Source organism: Grampus griseus (genome assembly GCF_964374135.1).
Source record: "Grampus griseus genome assembly, chromosome: 14".
Lineage (NCBI taxonomy): Eukaryota > Metazoa > Chordata > Mammalia > Artiodactyla > Delphinidae > Grampus > Grampus griseus.
The window spans coordinates 71,676,518-71,696,537 of record NC_139008.1 but is presented as its reverse complement, the minus strand read 5'-3'; the positions used below and the strand labels follow the sequence as shown (position 1 = coordinate 71,696,537).

Sequence of the window (20,020 nt, the reverse complement as noted above, 5' to 3'; positions counted from 1 at the left end):
GGCAGTGGTTAGGGAAAAGTCGGTGGACGCGTAGCTGGGGATAAATCCCCGTTGCCTGTTGTAGAGAGTGCTTACCTTCTTTTTATAGAGCAGGGATCTACAGCCTGCTTGTCCTTAAGTGCTTTCAGATCATAAATTAATAAGTTAAAAAGGAAGACTACCCGAACCCCTGTTTTGCACCCTCCTGAAGACTTAATGTGCTCTCTAGAAGACTCTGTCTGCTAGTGCCAGCTGTCATGGAATTATAGTGCAAGTTTTGCATAAAAATCAACAGACAGGACCTATGCAGAAATGGGTATACCTAAGCCTAGAACAATTGTAGTCTTTTAGGGAAAAGGCGGATAAAGGCCAGTAAAAGTTATAAACAAGCTCATCTTGTTCTGGGATGATTTCTTCTTGAGGTGAAGCGTGTAGTGCCGTGGCCTCCGGTGGAAGGGCCTCATTCGTAACTTGCTGATTCCTTATGTGATGTGTTGTCCTGAGGAATCCAGACTTGTGATTCTTCAAGCATTTTGTTCAAGCGAGTAGCTGGTGTGCCTCCTGACTGGAATAACTAGTAAGAAAAGCAGCCTACAGTCTGGGGAGCCTTTTTGGAAAAAGGAAAAAAAAAAAAAGAGCAATATTCAGGGTACAAGTAGGTGGAACTGTAGTGACAAATTATCGGCGTAGCACTGTGAAAATGTACATGGTACATCTTTTCTGGAAGGTAATTTGTCAGTAGCTAGCTAACACTTTTAAATGTACATATTCTTCCGGCAAGTAATTTTACTTTTGGGAATACACCTAAGAAAATAACCAGAGACAGGGAAAAAATGTATATGCAAGTGTGTTCAACAGGATGAAAAACTGAAAACAACCTAAATGCCCAGCAAGAGGGGACTGATTAAGTAAATGGGGCCATTAAATATCAGGTTATAGAAGTCTATTTAATGCCATTTTCACAGTATATATTGAAGTGAAAATAGCAAGTTATAAAACGATATGCCCAATATGTTAATTTTATATCAAAACCCAACCATATGTATACACACATATTTACACAAATATATACATACCTCTATAAACATACACATATAACACTATAAAACACATATCAAGTCACTTAATAATTGATTGCGATGGTAGATTATATATGCCTTTTTTTATCTTTACTCTTTTCTGTTTCATCCAAATATGCTAAAATGAATATAGGTAACTAATATGAACAGAAAAAATGCTGTTAAAAGGAGAAAAGTGACCACTTTTTCCCAGGCACAGAATATTCTAAGGATGGTAGGAGCCTTCACAGGGCATAGAATTAGGGGTAGCTATTCCGACAGAAGCGGCAGCATTGGCCCCTGTTGAGAATACGGTTAGAGTTACCCTCAGACTGCCCCACCTCATCGCCACCAAGAGATACTGTTCATTAAGGTGGAGGTTTAGAAATATTTTTGTGTGTCACCTGGTCTTTATGGAAGATTGCTGCGGGATCCATGCACTCCTCAGGGGCTCCGGGGCAGGCCCCGTCAGCCCCACCCCAAGGCTGACTTCCAGGTCTCCCTACAAAGGATTCACTCCGTTGGAAGTCTGTACAATGAATAGCGTTCGAAGAGTCTCAGCAATGAGGCCATGTGTCCAAAGCCTCTGCACAGATCTCGGTAGGGCAGCATATGTGTTTAGACAAATCACGGGCGTTGTTACAGGGAACACACCCGAACCTGGCAGCTCCTGCCCTGGGAAGCCATCGGCACAGCAGCGGCCACACCAGGGCTGATGAGATAAGCAGACGTGTTGGTCCGCTGCGGCAGAGTCTTCCGGTAAACCTGTTTTCCCGCTCCCCGCAGGGCTACTGCTGGCTCGCAGGGCTGTGAGCGCCCTGGAAGCAGCTCCCCCTCCTGCCTGCATCTCTACCAGGTGTCCCTTCCATGCGGGGCTTCTGCTGAAAACCCAGTGGGGCCCCTACAACTACATACTAAGGAGAAATTCACGCCGATACTCAACACAGCTGGCATGTATTGAGTGGTTACACATATGATGTATTTAATTCTCACAACCGGTCTTTCAGGTAGATGCTATTTGTAGCCCTGCTTTATAGATGAGGAGACTGAACCTTAAGGGTACATGAGTCAGAGTTACCCAGGTCGTGAGCAGTAGAGGCAGGATTTGAATGCAGGTCTGTGTCTACGTCCTGGGTGGGCTTATCCTTCCATACTCACCTCATAGTCCTGCCCACCTGTATCTCCACTCCAGCCTTTCCTTCCATACAGATGGCTTCCTATTAAAAAAAAAATTCATGTATTTATCACAAAATTACCCACCTCTGATTTTCACTGTACTAGGTACTTAAAGAGATTTGAGGGCTTCCCTGGTGGCGCAGTGGTTGAGGGTCCGCCTGCCGATGCAGGGGACACGGGTTCGTGCCCCGGTCTGGGAAGATCCCACATGCCGTGGAGCGGCTGGGCCCGGGAGCCATGGCCGCTGAGCCTGCGCGTCCAGAGCCTGTGCTCCGCAACGGGAGAGGCCACGACAGTGAGAGGCCCACGTACCACACACACACACACACACAAAAGAGATTTGAGTCTCTCAAATCTACAAACTAAATTCCAACACCCTCGGGCTTTTCTTCAAATTTCTGCCTTCTAGTCGCCTTCTTACAGCTCTTTTCCCCTTCTTGGCCACATTGCGTAAATGTGATGTCTACACTTGCAATGTGCCTTTCTTTAACTCCTGCCTCTTCCCAGCGTGGCTCTTGTGAAGGTCACCAGTGCTCTCCTTGTGGCTAAAGCCAGGGGGCAGCGTGGTGGCGGTGGTACTCCTCCCCTTCCCCCTCATCCTCCTTCATTATTATTATTATTCCTTATAGTTGGCTCTTCTTTCAGCAGTTGATGCTGCTGACCGCTCCCTCCTTGAAAATCTTCCTGCCCTCTTGGTTCCATGGCACACCTGTCAGCAACTATGAAGGGTCTGAGAGTTTGCCTTATTTGCAAGCAAAGGGGTTAGGCTGCCCGTTGCATGGTTGCATGGATGCTGGCAGGAGACACGAGACTCTTGGGTCAGAGACGAAGGACTTTATTACTCATTACCCTGCAGGCACCACGAGCTTCATGTCTGCAACAGTTTCCCTTGTGCCCCCAAGTCCTGTGAAGATGATGTGAGGGTGGATCCAGGTGGGGTTTACACACAGCAGGTCTGTGTCATAGCTGGGGAGCCCCACGCCTAGGATACCCCAGTCTTTTATTATTACCTTTGAGATATAATTAACAAACCATAAAGTTCAATAAGTCTACCATTTAGTGGGTTTTAGTGTATTTACAGAGTCGTGGCACCATTGCTACATGCTCTGTCTTTCCTTCTTTTCACCTGTAGGGACCCAGATTAAAACACAGCCCCTGTAGGGCGACCCAGAGGAGGGAAATCTGGCTGGGCTTTGGATTTGCACAGGGTTGGGTTCCCTCAGGTTCGTCTGAAGCTGATGCATGGACCTCATCCTGCTCCATCCTGTGCACCTCCTCTCTGAGGACCGTAGGCAACTCTGACCTGGAGCTGTCCCCTCACACACGTATTCTTTCCTCCTTTACTTTCTGATATTTTTTCTCCCTGTCTTCCCTCAGCCCATCCCCCATTTATGTGCTTCAGGACTGATCCAGCTCATTCCCGCCCCAGCGCATGGGAGCTGGGAGAAAGCGTGGTGCGCAACGCAACCCTGCTTCTTGCCCTCGTGGAACTTACCTTTCGGCAGCAGAGACAGACATTTAGCAACTATCACAGAGTTACATGTTTTATCACACGTGTGACCAGGCTCTGGGGGGAAAGGGGTCTGCTGAGGAGGTAGGGTGTAGGGAGAGTGGGGAGGAATTATGAGTCTCAGAGACGTGCCGCGGAAGAAGTGGCCAGTGAGCAGAGTTCAGAGAGGTGAACTGGAAATAGTCAAAGGGCCACCAGGCTGCACAGGGCGATGGCATGTGTGCAGGCCCTTCACCACCTGCTCATCCTCTTTGCTCAGGGCTGACGGCTCCCTGTAGGGCTTATGCCAGGACCCTCCTGACGCTGCAGGAACTCTGAACCCAGAAACCAACCGTAAATGAGCAGTCAGCCATGCGCACAGTGGGCCCTTGGGAGGTCTTTAGCATAGCGAATCAAAAATGATTTATGTCCACTTCTATTTCTTTCAACTTTTAATAAAGAATAATCAAAAGCTCTTCTTTAGAGATTGCCAAAGAGGTGCAAATATGGTCTTAAGAGAATCAATAGGGCAGCTTTTAGCAAGTTTCCAAATGTCATGCCATTGACGCAGTATGACTAGAAATGAAAAGCATATTTCGAATGAATTGTGGGAAGTTCACTGAAATATTCTCTAGCCAGGAGATTTCTGGAGCAATTAGAATAATTTTCAACTGGAAACGGTGGCCTCATTTTACGTGTGTGTGTGCGCGCGCGCACGCACTTGCGCTAGGAGCTCAGATCAGCACACGGGAGGTTTCTAGGACCCATGTGTTAGAATATCTCCTGTAAAACAGTCATAATGTCAGTTGCACACAGTTTCCTTTTATTAAAGACAGTGATGTTTCCACTTTTGCCGATTATAAATCAGTTGCAAGCCGGCATGCACTCCGGCAGGTCCGGAAATAATGACAGCCATTTTTGCAGGCTGTGTCTTATCTCTTTGTGAAGGGAATAATGTCCTGACACAGGCGCAGAGAGGATGGGGAATTGCAAAATGGTGAGGCTATTATAGATAACTTGATAGTCAATCAGGTAATACTAAAACAGCAGGCTTTCCATGGCGTCAGGTGCTTCTCTCGTCTTCCTTTCTAGATAGTTCCTGAAGATAGAGAGGTTTTTGCCTGGGTGGTGGAAGGATGCACATATGCCAGGGTCAGAAATATTAAAGTGTGGGCATTTGCAGTCCCTACTCCTGTAAAGAGTGTGTGCTCTCAAACCAAGCCGGCTTATTCCACATAACATAAAACAAGCTAAGGGAAGGTGGAATTTGAGTTGTTTTAAAAGAGAGAGATAAGCAGATGAAAAAGAAGGAAAAAAAGAGAGGTTTCAAAGGGAACTGTTACCATGATGAATGAGAGAGACATGGGTATAAAATGGGATTAAGCAGGACCACCGATAAGGCTATAAAATGCCTTTGTTCAGCTTAGAACACATGTGCCCTCCTGGGTGGATGAATTGGAAAAAGGTTCGCCCTGTGGGCACATGCAGCTCCAAGGCGTATAGCCTGGCACGCAGACAGAGCCTTTGGGCAAAGAAAATAGGTAGCCTTCCTCCAAGTGGGTTCGGTCAGCCTGTGGTCAGGACTCCTGCTTTTCCAGCAGAACAGGGGCTGGATTTGGGTGCCACACCCTTGGCCCATGGCTGGGCACCTTTGGTGCGGTGACTAATTGCTCAGCCTCAGGGAGTGGCCTGGATTTAAGGAATGTGTCCATTCATGTGTTCCGTGATATTATTTGGCCCCGTTCTTTCCAGTGAGGGACTTAAGGTGACATTAGCCTTCAGGTCTTGGAGACAGAGGACAAGGCCAGCAGCATCAGTGTCACTCTGGAACTTGTCAGAAATGCAGATTATCTAGCCTCACCCCTGACCTACTGAGTCACTCTGGAGGTGATCGTTATGCATGCTAAGGTTTGAGAGCCGCTGCTTTAGACGGATGGAGCTGGGGTAAGAAAACCTCACCCAAGCCTAATAGCACATTGGATATGACACCCCTTAATAATATATTCAGAAAGTCTGCTAGCCAGGAATGCAGGAAGATGCTCTGCCCCTACTTACAAAGATACTTCTGACTTCGAGACCGCTGAGGTTTCTAGAAAGCTAGGCATCGATCACGTCAGTTCCCAAACTGTTTTCTGTGGAGCAGTCATTTCCCGCAAGATGGCGTTTGATGTTCTTTGAACAAGCAGAGTGAGTTTCTGGAACACTGCACACTCTACCCGCCTCACACAGAGTCACAGGGTAACTGTGCGCCGTCGTGCACTGGCTGGCAGCTGGGCAATGTGATTAAGGCCTCAGTGTCTGGAGTCATATCACCTGGGTCCACATCCTAACTCCATCCCTCAGCAAAGTCATGTTAAGGTTTTGCTCCTCTTGCTATGGTTCATGGACCGGCATCAGCGACAAGACTTCGGAGCTAGCTGGAAATGAAGAATGTCAGGTCCCCCCACAGACTCAGGGAATCGGAGTCTGCATTTTTAACAAGATTCCCCAGGTGGTTTGTATGCACATTAATTTGAAAAGTACTATTCTAAACCATGTTGCTTGACCTGTCTGCCTCAGTTTCCTTATCTGGAGAACAGGAATATTCTTAGGACCTATCTCATGCCTTATCATCCCATGAGAATCACCTGGAGGGTCTGTGAAAGCAAAAGTGGCCTGGCTCCCCCTATAACAGCTCCTGATTTATTAGGTCCAGAGAGGGGCCAGAAAATCTGCATTTCTAACAGGTTCCCAGGGGGTGCTAATGCAGTAGATCTGGGGACCACACTTTGAGAACCACTGCTTTAGATTATTCTAAAAGCATTGCTCATCCTCTGCTGACCGTGTTTTCCTCCTTGAAGGATGCTATTTCAATACTTGACTTTGTGTTTATGTTTTGCCCTTTTTGCTGTTTTGTTGGAATCTTAACGCCAGTCTGTAAATTCTTCTGGGAAGAAATTATAGCTTCCACATTCCACACTCTCTCATTTTCTCTTTTGTTAAATAATGAGGACATTTCCAGTGCAATTAATAATAGAATGAGGAAAGGGGAAGAGACAACTCAGACTACCAACCCCAATAAACAGCCTCCATAAATGGTTATCAGCCCTGGAAATCTCATTAAAATTAACATTTCTCACAGGTTCCCAGGCGATGTCGATGCTGGGTCTGGGACCCACCCTTTGAGAAGTACTTTCCTAGGGATTTGAGAAGGATTAAGTGGATTCTATCATGTAAGCCAGGTAACACAGTGCCTAGCACAGACTGAGCACTTGGACATGTTCATTAATGTGACTTTTACTTAATAAATGCTCAGACAAATCCCATTACTTTGAACAAAATATTTATCAAACTCAGTTATGGAACTTTATTCGCTGGGGGACAGATCGGCTTTTCAGAGGAAGCAGTGCGTTATTGCAGGGGTACTTGAGCTTCCCACATTGTCAGTGATCTATGGAGATCAGTTCCCAGCCCCCTGCCCCCTTTTTTTTAAACATAGATTCAGGAGCAGACAACCAGCAAATCTCAGGGCAGTGGCTCATGGGCTTTCAGGAGACCCTATGTATAATATACTGGAGGAGGAGATAGAGATAGGAAGGTTCTGGGTAGAATGGATTAAAATGTCCTTTATGAGCCAGTGCCCCAAACTGCAGGGTACTGTGCGTGTTGGCTGCTAAAGGCTCACAAATCCTCCTTCCCCAGAGAACTGTGCCCTTGGTCAAAGGGGAACCGTCTTTTCCTCCCCCACCTGGCCATGACCTGTGACTGATGGGCGTGGAGTGCAGAAGCTGGCCCCTTGCCTCCTGGTGAGATTAGCTCTGGTACACTTCATGCTCTGGAGCTCCATGGAGTCAGGCTGAAGCCAGACCCCAGTTTCCACCACATTGTTGCTCAGCTTCTTTCCTCACCCTTTCCTTCATCCCCGTTCTCCTGAGAGCACTCAGTAAATCACCAGGTCTCAGACTCTGCTTCCTTCTGGGGAGCCCACCCTAAGACACCCTTCTGAGTGCCCAGTGGGAAACTTACTCAATTGATTCATTGACTCAGAGGGGCTAGAAGATGATTCGTTTTAGAACCACAGACATAGCTCTGAAAAACTTGCCACAAGAAGAAAGGAAGTGTGCCTGGAACTTTCAGAGGAAGGATATACTTACGGATGAAAAATATTACAGGAGCCAAAAGAAAATTTCCAACAAGCCAAAGGGGCGACATGGGCCTGAGGGTTTGATAGATTTTTCCACAGGCTTCTATGGGCATCATCTGTGTCACGCTCCTCTCTGGCTTTTCCCAGGACTTTGACTTCCCTTCACTGTCCTGCTCCTCTTTCCTAGCACCCTAACATCTGCATCCCTGTGCACTTACATGGAACCTGGTATGATGGCTGGGAAGCTTTACTCTCCCACTTTGCTTCCGGGTTGTGGTCCACTTCAGGCTCCTGGCATCTCCCCTGTACCACCCCTCCCTGTGCCCACTCGAACCTGCTCATCGCCTATGGGCTTAGGTTTCTGAGTCTTTTCCTGTGTCATGAAACCTCCCCTTGTTTGCTTCCCTTGCATTTTCTCTCCTGCCTCTGTCTGGGGCTGAGACAGTGGCTGGCACCTGTGCTTCTTACTCATTCTCTCTGCTTAAATCCCTTCTCCGTGTTGCCACAGCATTCTGGCATCTGAGCCTCTCACCATTCCTGGTCTTCTAGAATCCCTCCCGATCTCTGCTCCTGGGCTCCTGGGTGACTGCGCAATTGCTTGCCCTTCCATCTGGGCTCATCTCTCTGAACTTAACCTCCATTTCTCCTTGCCCTGGTCCATCACAGCCCTGTTTCCTATTGTGGCTCCGGGCCCTCCTGCTCGACCCTGTCCTGCTGTTGCCTGCGCCCAGTATGACAGGTGTGATTATCAAAAGGCCTATTTTCTCGAGATTTTATTAGACAACCTGCGATTTCCTATCCTTCCATGGGAGAAAGCCTGGTGGTTCGGGAGCTAAACAGAAGAATCTAAATTGTTCAACGGGATGCACTGAATCCTCTCTGGTTCTGCTGGAATCTGACATCTTTAAGAAGAAAAGTTAAATAATACTGGAGGAGACACCAAAATAAAATTTAAACATGAAAAATTAATATTTTGCGCTTACTCAGTCCTTTGCCGTTTGTGTTAATTCCTTATTGCTGATGTAGAAAGTTCTGCAAACTTAGTGGCTTAAAACAATGCAGATTTATTACTTTACAGTTGTGGAGATCAGAAGTCAGAAATTGGGTCTTACTGGGCTAAAATCAAGGTGTCGGCTGGGCTGGGCTCCTCTGGAGAAGGAGAGGGGAGAATCTCTTCCCTTAACCTTTCCAGCTTCTGGAGACTACCCTGCATTCCTTAGCTCATGGTTCCTTCCCGCATCTTCAAGCCATCAATCACGTCACTCTGACATCTGCTTCTGTCACCACATCTCCTCCTCTGACTCTGGCCATCCGGCCTTCTTCCTCTTCTGCATATAAATCCTCTTGGATAATTCAGGATCTCTCGCCATCTGAAAATCCTTAATCACATCTTCAGAGTCCCTTTTGCCATGTAAGGTGATATATTTACAGATTCCGGGGATTAGGATGTAGACATCTTTGAGGGGCTGTTATCCAGTTTACTCCACTTCAGCTGGCTAATTTCATGGTTAATTAGAGAGCTCCACTAACACCAGGATGTACCTTCATGTGTTAAATGTTTTACATGCCTTCTCATTTATTCATCGCAGTAACTCCATAGAGCAAACACCAGTATCAGATCCATTGTTTAAATGAGGAAACTGAAGCCCAGAGAAATGCAGGTGCCTGCACAAGTGGTTTTGGCTTGCGTTTGTTTTCCTATCAGTTACTGTAACTTGCTGCTGTGAGAAAGGGCCTTATTCAGACTCAGAGTATCACATCTAAGATTCAGAATGGTAAAGACAAAAATGCCTTGCTAGAAATGTTGATTCTAGAAATGTTTAACAACTCAGGAGGCTTCAGGGCACGGTGCTAGAAATGAAAATGGCAAAATCCTGCCCTCGGGGAGCTCACAGTCTACAGTGGGAAACACTTGTAGGAAAAAATGTGTGGGAAGTCTGCACCATACATAAGAGAGTGAGGAACTTCCAGAAGGTGTTGTGACAGTCAGGGGCACTTACTGGAGATGCTAACGAGCTGAACCTGTGTGTTTAAGGGAGAGGGAGTATCTCCAGGGAGACAGGAGGCACCAGGCAGAGGAAGAAGCATATGCCAAGGAGGAGAGGTGTTGAAAAGCCCCCATCCTCACTCTACCTGGAGGGACAGATTGGTCCCTGTGGGGGAGACTCAGAGCCTGTGGGTGGTGTACCAGGACACCAGCTGTTTATTATCACTTTGTGGGCTGTGTCTTCACTAACTTACCTGAGTCTGCATTTACGGAAACCCTGTGGGTTTTGCTTAAGAGATGAAGGAAAACAGGAGGAAGGTTAAGCGGCCAAGTGCCAACCCCAAATGCAGATGAGAAAAGAGCCAAGGTGTTTAGAAGCGGCTGTGCTCTCTCTTCCTGTGGCCAGGCATCCACCCTCTTGAATCAGCTCACTAGCAAAGTTTATTCTTGAATCACATCACTTGCAGAAACCAGCAATGGAGAGTCCTTATTATGGAAAGTCATGGGCCCCAGGGGTGTGGGGACGGGTGGAACTTCCATGCTGGGGTCACTCAGGAGTGTGTGATAATATGATTTCTCCTTCCCTTCCTCTGTCCTGTAGCAATGGAATGGCAGGGACACGGCCCTCATGGTCACCCGCGTGGTCAACCACAGGCGCTTCTCGGCGACAGTCAGTGTGGCGGACACTACCCAGCGGAGTGTGAGCAAGTACCGCTGTGTGATCCGCTCTGACGGTGGCTCTGGTGTGTCCAACTACGCTGAGCTGATTGTGAAAGGTGAGTGCCACCACCCGTGTGGTTGATTTCACGGGGATCCCTTGGCCCCATCCTTGCATGGTGGGAGGAGTTAAGACTCCCCCGCTTTCTCATCTGGTGTTCCTACACCCATTCCGTAGGCTGAAACACAATTTCCAATTCTTCCCATCAACACACATCAAAAAAAACAGAGGAGGTTATTGTGAAATCATGCAATATTACATTGTCATTCAAAGTTGAGTCTTACAGGTAGGATCTGTATATGAAAGCTTATGGGATATATAACACAGACGACATCTCCAAATTTGGCTTTATTCTGCATTTAAAGTTAGAGTGAGCCAATGTCCTTGTGCTTTGGTGGCGTTCTGTTACAGTGATCAGAGTACAATTGTTTCTGAGGGATTTTTTATTGAAAACTCGATATAATGACAATATTTTAGAAGGACTTTTGAAATAAATAACCTCCCACCCCACTGGCTTTGATTCAATTTTTTTTTCAATTTTCTTTTTCACCTTGAGGTTATCACTGACATGTTTTTCCATTAAAATATGCACATTGTTCCTTTTCTGCTTCTCTCAAGGAGCTCGATAGTCCATTCAGTTTTGAAAGACTGTATAATCTTTGTTACAGTGCTTAACGGTTGTATGCTATTTCATCAAGTGAATCATCCTATTTTTAAAAATCTCCGTCATCATTTAGGTAATTCCAGGTATATTTGTTTTTCTTTTATCTTTCCTTTGTGCATGCAGCGATTAACGCCTCAATTGAGTTCTTCCGAAGAGAATATTTTTATTCTACTAAACCAGGTTATTTCCTTGGATAAATTCCCTAGGGGTAGAGTTGGTAGGCCAAAGAATCTTTACGGATTTTTCTTTGTGTTGCAATATTGCTTTTGCAAAAAAAAAAAAACAAAAGAAGAAAAAAAAGGTTTGACAGCTTACACTGGAAAACAGCAGCGTATGGATGTTCTCATTTTCCAGTGTCATGTTCGCCGATTAAAATTTTAATCTAACATAATTTAGTGAATGAAATAAGCTGTTTGTCTTAATGCTAGCTGTAGAACGATGCCCAGTGTTTTGAAGGTAGAAGCATCGCTCCACCCTCCAGAGGATCCTGAGTTGGTTCCCTTGGTCAAAGGATCGGTTGATGTGAAACCTTGACCTCTCTTTGCTTCCGCATGTCATGGTCGCCTTGTCTGGACTAGTATGAGTCTAGGATCTCTAATCCTAGAGAGTGTGGGATTCTCTCTCCTGTGCTGTCCTGACTCCAGATGGATATTCACATGGCTGCCCATTTGTCATTAATCAGATCTCAACTTGACTGTCATCATGCCATCTTCTCTGAGAGAACTACCCTGCCCTGACCGCCCCCCCCCATTCTGGTGGTCACATTCTATTATATCACCTTGTCTCTTTTTCACTCATCACATTTCCAAATTACGTATTTTTCTTTATTTGTTTACTTGGCAGCGTCCGTCCCCCCCTTTAGGATATAAGCTCTGTAGGGTTTGGGGCATCTTCCATTTGGTTCCTGGTTCACAATCAGTCCCCCGAGCTTAGCTGAGTGCCTGGCGCGAGTGCTGAGCACACGGAACCGTCTGAGACAGCCAGCGTTTGACGGTTCTGACCTGCACAGTCGGTCATTTTGTAAGGCTCAACCTTAAAATACTTGTTGAATGGTGGATAAGTGACGGAGTTATTGGCCTCAGCAGGAATGCATTTCATCACTATAATTCTATGAGCACTTAAGCGGAAGATAACACGTTGGGTACTTACGAACAGAACAACTAACAGGAAAAAAAATCATCTTTATAATAGTTTACATCGAGGGCCATTATATACAAAAGAAACCATCATTTTGATCCCATTAGGCTCGTATCTTGGCCTTTTGGTGCCATAAGATTGATTTGTGTGATAAAGTGGCCCTTGCAGGTCTTCCATATGGTGAATATGTAACTCCTGCGCTGTGCCCTCTGGCACGCTCACGACACACACTCCTTTATGGTGACTCCCACGCTGGAAAGGAAGCCCACCCTCCCCACCCGGAGAATGGATAGTGTTTTCTCCGGTCTCACCGGCACCGTGCCCATGCCTGGCACAGCGTTGGTAATGATTGCATAGGGTGAAGGACTAGGGGGCTACTGTAGGGCTCTGAACTTTTCACCCGCAGACAAATGGAACCAGAAAATGCTTTATTTAGTCTTATGTCCCCAGGTGTGGAGAAGGAGGTGTGGGAAACCAAATCCAGAGGGCTCTGGGACAGAGGATGTGATTTCCATGGTGAAGCATCATGGCCTTTATTTGGAGGGGTGGCCAGTGTGTCCTAGGACTGTGGTCTATCCTTTGTTGGCTGTGTGTCCTGGGCCAGAGTTCAGCTTGGACTGAATGGTGTCCTGACCAGGTTTGTCAATACAATCCAGGAGCTAACACTGCTCTGTCCCTCCCACCCCAGCCCTTGCTGCTCCATTTTAAGGGATGCCCTGGATGGCCTCCTTCAGAGGTCTCCTTCAGGGTGGGCAATGGTGGGTTTGTGCTCCTGATGACCGGGTCCCGTTTTGTTATACCTTACTGCAATCCTTTATGGAATATCACATTTTTTTTAGTGCCCATTTTTCTTCCCGCTTGCGTTTTTTTTCCTTTTTATATTCAATTGGTGGTAAGCTCGAAGCTGGACCCCTTGAATGTAGAAGTCCCTGCACATCCGAGACCTCATGTAGTCCTGATTTTGGCTCTGCACCTTGGTTTTATTTTAGTTCATTTTACGGCTGTGAGAACAGTCACAGCCAGGTTGAGAAATAGAGACAGGTCTTAGGGGCAGAGCTAGGATTGGACCAGGAGCTAGATCATGCTGTTTTGGCAACACCTGGAGCGCCTGAGGGTTGTGGCCTTGTCAGCACATGGTAGCATGATGTCATGAACAGTGTCGAAAGTGTCCAGATAGCAGACAGGGTTCATGCCGGGTCCCCCGACCTGTTGCTAACTTGCCTTTTCAACTCATGCATCACCCTCCCACTACTCCCCACCTTTCTGGAGTGGGGTACTAACTGACAGATTTGTGGAGAAATGGATTTAACCCTTTCCGACACACACACACACACACACACATTCTCTCTCTCTCTCTCTCTCTCTCTCTCTCATAAAAAGCTAATGGTACCCAAGCCAAACAAGACAGTGAAAGACAGGGGACACCCAGAGGCAGCAGCAACCAGAGGAAGCCTGTCACCCTGGAGTGTGTGGCCAGGAACCCACCTGAAGGCAGCAAACCAGAGCATTGGGGGGAAAGTGCTTTATGAAGAATGACTCATGCACATCTTAGAGCCCCTTTTTGTGGCTGAGCCAGAATGCTTAAATACTTTAACACTGAAGTATTTGCACTTGTTAAAAACAAACACAAAAAAAACGGAAAAAATAGAAATCTACCTTCTTTCAGGGAAGGGAGAAAATCTGAGAAAGAAGACTATTCTCAAAGGCCAAGCGCTCTCCCAGGGGATGGGGCTGCTCCCCAAATTGAATTTCCTGTTCCTGGTTTACGCATCACACAGATCGCGTGGGCCGAGTGGCAGGGAGCTGACAGACACTGGGGCGTCCCAGGAAGAAGACCATCCCTGGGCAGCATTTTTTCCAGGTTTCCTCCGTTTAGTTCCAGTTCAGAGACAGGAAAGGACCCTGGAGCTGAGATGCCCGGGTTTGAATCCTGGCCCCTTCTCATCCCAGCTCAGTGACCTTGAACATCAACCTCTCCCAGCTTCAGCTGGTTTATCTGGGGGTGGAGGTATAGCATTACCTCCCTCAGGGGTGTGTGTCCTGAGGATTACGTAAGACAGTGGCTGTAAGAGTTCTTAGAAGAGTGCCTGGCCCACTGAGATATAAGTGTTTGTTAAATAAAATAAATGACTTGAGGTGGGTGGGGTTTCCCCCGTAAGGAAGTAGAAGGTGGTGACGGCCCTGAGTGGGTGGTGGGGCAGGACACCTGGCCCAGGTGCGGATTTGATTGCGATCTGTGTGGCCCTGGAGAGATCCCTTGAGGCCTCCTCTGCAAAGAGGGGACTGGCGCTTTCCCCCATGTGCTGAGCATACGGAAAGGGAGGGAGGGATATCAAAGAGGCGGCCAACATGTGGACTTGGGAACAGTTGGGTCGTTAGACTCCCTGGGTGCCCTTCTGTATCTACCACCGGTGAGTCGGGTTTCTGGACCCAAAGAAAAGTAGCTGGTCCTGCTTGTGCTCAGCCGCCTGACCACATGGGCCCCGTCCGCCTGGCGTCGCTCCTTCAGAACTCGGGCCATGCAGGGATTAGGAGGTTACAGGACCCCTCAGCGCCCAAGGGTGCCAGGAGCTGGAGGCCCCTCTGGTGGCATGTGTGGCAGGTGCTTGTGCTGGGCCAAGCCGTGGAAGGTGGAGACTCGGGCTGGGTCTCTGTCTTTCCCTAAGCAGGTGTGTCCGTGGCTGGCTGGCTTGTGGCTCGTGTATTATCCTGGGCTTGTGAGCATCATTGCTTCAGAAGATGCCACCTCACTTGACAGCGTAGGTAATACCAAATTCTCAGGGCCACACACCGATCAAAATGAAAGCAAATTGGAATAACTTAATTCCAAAGAACTGTTTACTGAGTTGTGGTAGTGTACCTGGGTATACATTAGATTACTCTGTAATTGAGGTTTTGCTCATTTGACAACCTGGCCTCTCAACCTACCTGTTCCAGACCAGTGCTCATAAACGCACTAATTCTCTCCCTGTTTCTGGGTTTCTTAACGTCTTCGATTTCACGGTGTTTTAGTTTATCCCAAAGACAGGTGTCTTCAAAAATGCAGATGTGGTCTTGATGAAAATTTTCTAACTCATCAAAAATGTGTTGTTGGTGGTGATTTTTAAATTTGCCTTCTAACTCCATTTAACAAGCTAGCATGGGTTCAGAACCTTCTTATCAATATGCAGATTGGTGCCTAGAAGGAATCCAGTCCTGGTGCTGAGAGTCAGATGTTCTGATTTAAGTACTGATACGACTTCCTATCAAGGCAGCTGCGTAGGGTCAAGAGCATGGATTTGGGGTGTAAACATCCCAGGTTTCAGTCTCGGCCCTGGCCCCAGCTGTCTGTGTCTTCAGGCAAATTGTGTATTCACTCCAAGCCTCAGTTTCCTCATCTGTTCAGTGAGGGTAAATATAGCTAATTGGATCCTTATTAGAGGGAGACAATATATGTATAGATCCCAGTAAAAGTAGACACCCACCCACTTATATCTGTAACTATCAGTAATCACATTTTACTGTTATTAAGGGGATATTGACCAAATACAGTGTCCGTTTGTCCTTGTTCTGCTTCTTGTACTGTGGAAATTTAAACTTAGTCATCTGAAGGTCTCTTTCCTCTGGAATGGGCTTGGGGTCATCAAATGCAGCCCACCAGTCCAAATTGGTTGCAGAAATGCTTTCCTTAGGTTGCACTCTCTTTTTTACTTTTAACACTTGTTCCAATACTTAAACGCCTCTTGGAGTTGTATTGATTTGGCCACATTGAGCCTGCATTCTGGAGTGGCGGCAGCGGGCTGGTATGGCTGCCTTGTTCTGGGGCATGTGCTCCGCAGCCCAGCCCTGTCCTCACTTGGTCCATTTTGCTCACATCACTAGTCTGGTTCCTGTAGGCCTTTTGAGTTTACAGCCTCTGGTTTCAAGATGACATGGCTGGAGTAGTTGACTTGTTCTTATATTCATTTGTTTAATAGTTTATTGAGCCCCAGCTATGTGTCAAGTAGTGTGATAAGCTCACGGTCTAGCAGGAAGAATCGTGCAGGCCTGTAATGCATGGTCATCTAGTTGTGTTGGGCGCCTGCTATACTGTCTTACTAGTCCTATCCATAATCCTACGATACAGGTGCTGTAGCATCCCTCTTTTACAAATTAGGGCATGGAGGATCAGAGAGGTTAGACAGTCATCCCAAGGTCACACACCTTATACATGGCAGAGCTGGGATTCCAGCCCATGCCTGCTTGTGCCTCAGCTCGTGCTCTTCCTTCTATACCACGTTTCTTAACAAAATCCAGTATGGTAGGCCCTGTAATCAGGTGTGAGCTGAGGACATACAAAGGGTGGAACAACTGATGCAGTTTGGGAAAGCATCTGCAACCTTCGGAGATGACCAAGGCTGCTGGTTGCTGTCCCATCAGTGAGAGCTGCCTAGGAGGACAGCTGCATGCCGGGAGAAGAGGCAAAGCCAGTGACCACCCTGAGGATTTCAGCTTGGACAGTCACTGGAGCACCGCAGAGGTGCCGTCAGAATCGTTTCTGTTCCCTGCCAGCCTTCAGAGGCAGAGAAGAGCTGGGGGCTGTATGTCTCAGTGGTCAGAGAGCCCGGGCTGGAATCTGGCCTCTGCCCTGTAACCTCCACTTCCTAAGCCTGCCTGGAGCCCCGTCATCCCCACCACCTCTCCTGTCCACACCCTAGACCAGGAGGTGGCCAACCACTCCTGCACAGGGCACGGTAGTAAACGTTTTCAGCTTTGTGGGTCATCCAGGCTCTGTTTTAACTGCTCAACTCTGCTGTTGTAGCAAACGTAGCCCTAGAAAAGATGTCAGTGAGTGAGTAAGGCTGTGTGGCAATAAAACTTTATTTACTCAAACAGGCGCGGAGCAGGATTTGGCTCCCAGGACACAGTTTGTCCATCGCTGCACGGGACCAACCCGCAGCTCTTTGCAGTTGGATGACTGCCGGCCTCCCATGCTCCGCTGCTGCACCTCCGAGGTCTGTTCTCTATGCAGCAGCCTCAGGGATGCTTTGAAAACAAGTTGAATCACGGCCCACCCTTGCCTAAAACCCTCCACTAGCTCCTCTCTTATCCTCAGAGTAAAGTCCAAACTTCTTAATGCAGTCTCTAGATGTGGCCTCTGTCTCTGATTTCTGACCCCCCCCCCAGCCCCATATTTTTCCTCTCATTCTCTTCTCTGGCCACACCGGTCCACTTCCTCTTCCTTGAACCCCAGCAAGTTAAGTCTGACCGTAGGCCCTTTTCACTTGCTCCTCTCTCTTTGCCCGAAATACTTCTCTTCCAGACGATTGTGTGGCTCATTTGTTTTGTCCACTGTGGTCTCTGCTCAGCTCCTCAGAGAGCCTTCGCGTGACCACGCTCCCTCCTGTGACTCTGTACCATTGTCCTAGGCTGTGGTTTTCTTCCCCGCTCTCATCACTGCCCGCCATGGTCATTCACATCTCTGAGTTATGCACGCTCTGTAAGGAAGAAACTCTGTAGGTCTTGCTTCCTGCTGGGTCCATGGCACCTAATGCAGTACCTGGAGTGTAGAAGGTGCTCAGACATTTGCTGTATCCAGCGGTGAGTTCTCAGACCCTTACTTCAGAAGCGGGCAGTAGCATTGCAGACTCCTCACCGTTCCTTCCTTTCTCAAGCTTCTCAGTATTGTTTGAACTGTAGGTTCTTCTCCTGCTTCTGAGGAACTTCCATGTCCTTTCTGGGTGCTTCTTTTTTATCTTTTCCTATAGTGTTTTTTTCCCTTATTCGTTTCTTCCTAATTATGGAAGCTGTGAGCTTTTTGATTCCCTGTGTCCCTCCTATGGCCTCCCTTTGTCCTGCTTTGGTTGCAATTTCGGGGTCTCAGTTGACCTGCCAGCATCATACTACTTATCCAGTCTACCGTGTGGCCATTATAATGGTCATTTTAGAAGCTTCTGGGCCTTCCTCAGTGGCTGTCAAGGGAAGGCTTGCCTTGAGGTGAGCCCTCTGTATTCCTCCCGAGTCCTGCCGACTGGCATATACCTGCTTCAACCTGTGTCTACGCGTTTAACACCTCTTTACGTCACACGTACCTACTTCCTCCCTCCACCGCATGTCTGACCTCGGCTTTCCTGGAAGATGCTGTTGCAGAGAGACCTCATCATCGACATCGTCTGTGGAGCCTTCCTTCCCTGTAGGAAAAACAGCCTGATGCTCTTAGTTTTTGTCTTTCTTAGTCTTAACTTTTATCAATGGGTTGCATCTTTTTTTTCTTTTTTTTTTTAAACCATAACTGCTATTGGCAAGTGCTGGTAGATTCCAAATGGTGTAGGTCTTGGGTTCAAATCCCGGTCTGCCTTGTGTTAGCTATGTGAATTCGGAACTTCATTCCATGACTCCTTAATGATAAAATGAGATAAGAGCACAGCTTCTCTAGATGTGGGGGAGGCTCATGGCTCTGTTCATCCTTTGTGAGCTAACTGCCCCCGTGTTTATGCTTGTCTTCATCATTCTCCATCCTCCCCGTCTGCCAGCTGCCCAGTCTTAGCCCCGGACTCCCTCACTCTTGGATGATGTCACTGTTAGTTTTCCAGGGGAAGAGAAAAATGACAGACAGGAGGAAAGTGGGAAACTTACTTGAACATATGTGTGTGTGTGTGGGGGGCGAACTGAGAGATATCTAGGTATATTGTATTCTATATGAGCACAAAGAACAGCTTATTAAAAAAAAAAACGTAAATGTGGATAAATAAAACCTGACAAGTATTGGTTTCCGTGAATTATTTTGACAGCTTCATCAGCTGCATGCTGATGGGTTGCATTAATGCTTTTGGAAATTAAATCAAATGGCAACTGCATTAAACCCTCATTCACTTGGAACATTAACCTCCTGTGTTCAAATGGAAGAATTACCTGGGACGTGGAATGAGCTGTAAGGTCTGTCGTGAGCTAACATTTGTGGACCATTTATTGCACGCCAGACACTGCCCTGAATATTTCACGTGAGGTTCTGTTTAATCCTCACCTGCTCGCACGTTTCAGATGAGGATGCTGAAGCCTGATCACCCAGCCTCCTTGGAGTCTCATAGCCCAATGGCTGTCCTATTCCTATTATAATTAAGACATTTTTTTTCCTGACCCTCCTAATGCTTATTTTCTGTCATGTTCTGTTCTGTGACAAATAGACATGGAAAATTGTTTTTGAGGACCTAAGATTCAGGCTCAGCTGGACTCATTTAAACCGTGGGCTCCAGATTTGGAAAGGATGCTCTAGGTCATTGTCTCTGTCCTCTCACTGGTGCCTCATTTGCCTCTGAAATGTTACAACCTGTGCCTAGACCAGTGGTTCTTCACTGAGGGTGATTTCATCTACCAGGGGACTTGTGGCAATGTCCCGAGACATTTTCAATGGTCACACCTGGGAAGGGAGCACCTGCATCCAATGGGAGGAGGCCAGAGATGCTGCTAAATTCCTGCAATGCACAGGACAGCCTCCGTAACAAAGAGCTGCTCAGCCCTGAAGGCCAGTTGTGCCAAGGTTGAGAAACTCTGACCCAAACCCCTCCCCATCCCTGATGCTGTGGTATTCACATGCAATTTGGTGGACTCTGGCCAGGTGGGGCATGAGACGTAGGAGAAAGAAGGGAGCGCTGGTGACACTAGCTGTGAAGAAATGATTCAGCTTCTCTGATCCCCGGTCTCTTAGTCTAAAAACTCTGACATTTGACTTCT

At 47.3% G+C, this 20,020-nt stretch overlaps 1 protein-coding gene across 1 annotated transcript in view; it reads left to right on the top strand.

The window, feature by feature from the left end:
* PTPRT (protein tyrosine phosphatase receptor type T) overlaps positions 1–20,020 on the top strand; it is a gene marked incomplete at both ends in the record, with an annotated part of 1,086,576 nt that overhangs the window by 415,161 nt on the left and 651,395 nt on the right. The window contains 1 exon segment of the mRNA XM_082671082.1: positions 10,414–10,588. Coding sequence (XP_082527208.1) covers positions 10,414–10,588 — 175 coding nt within the window.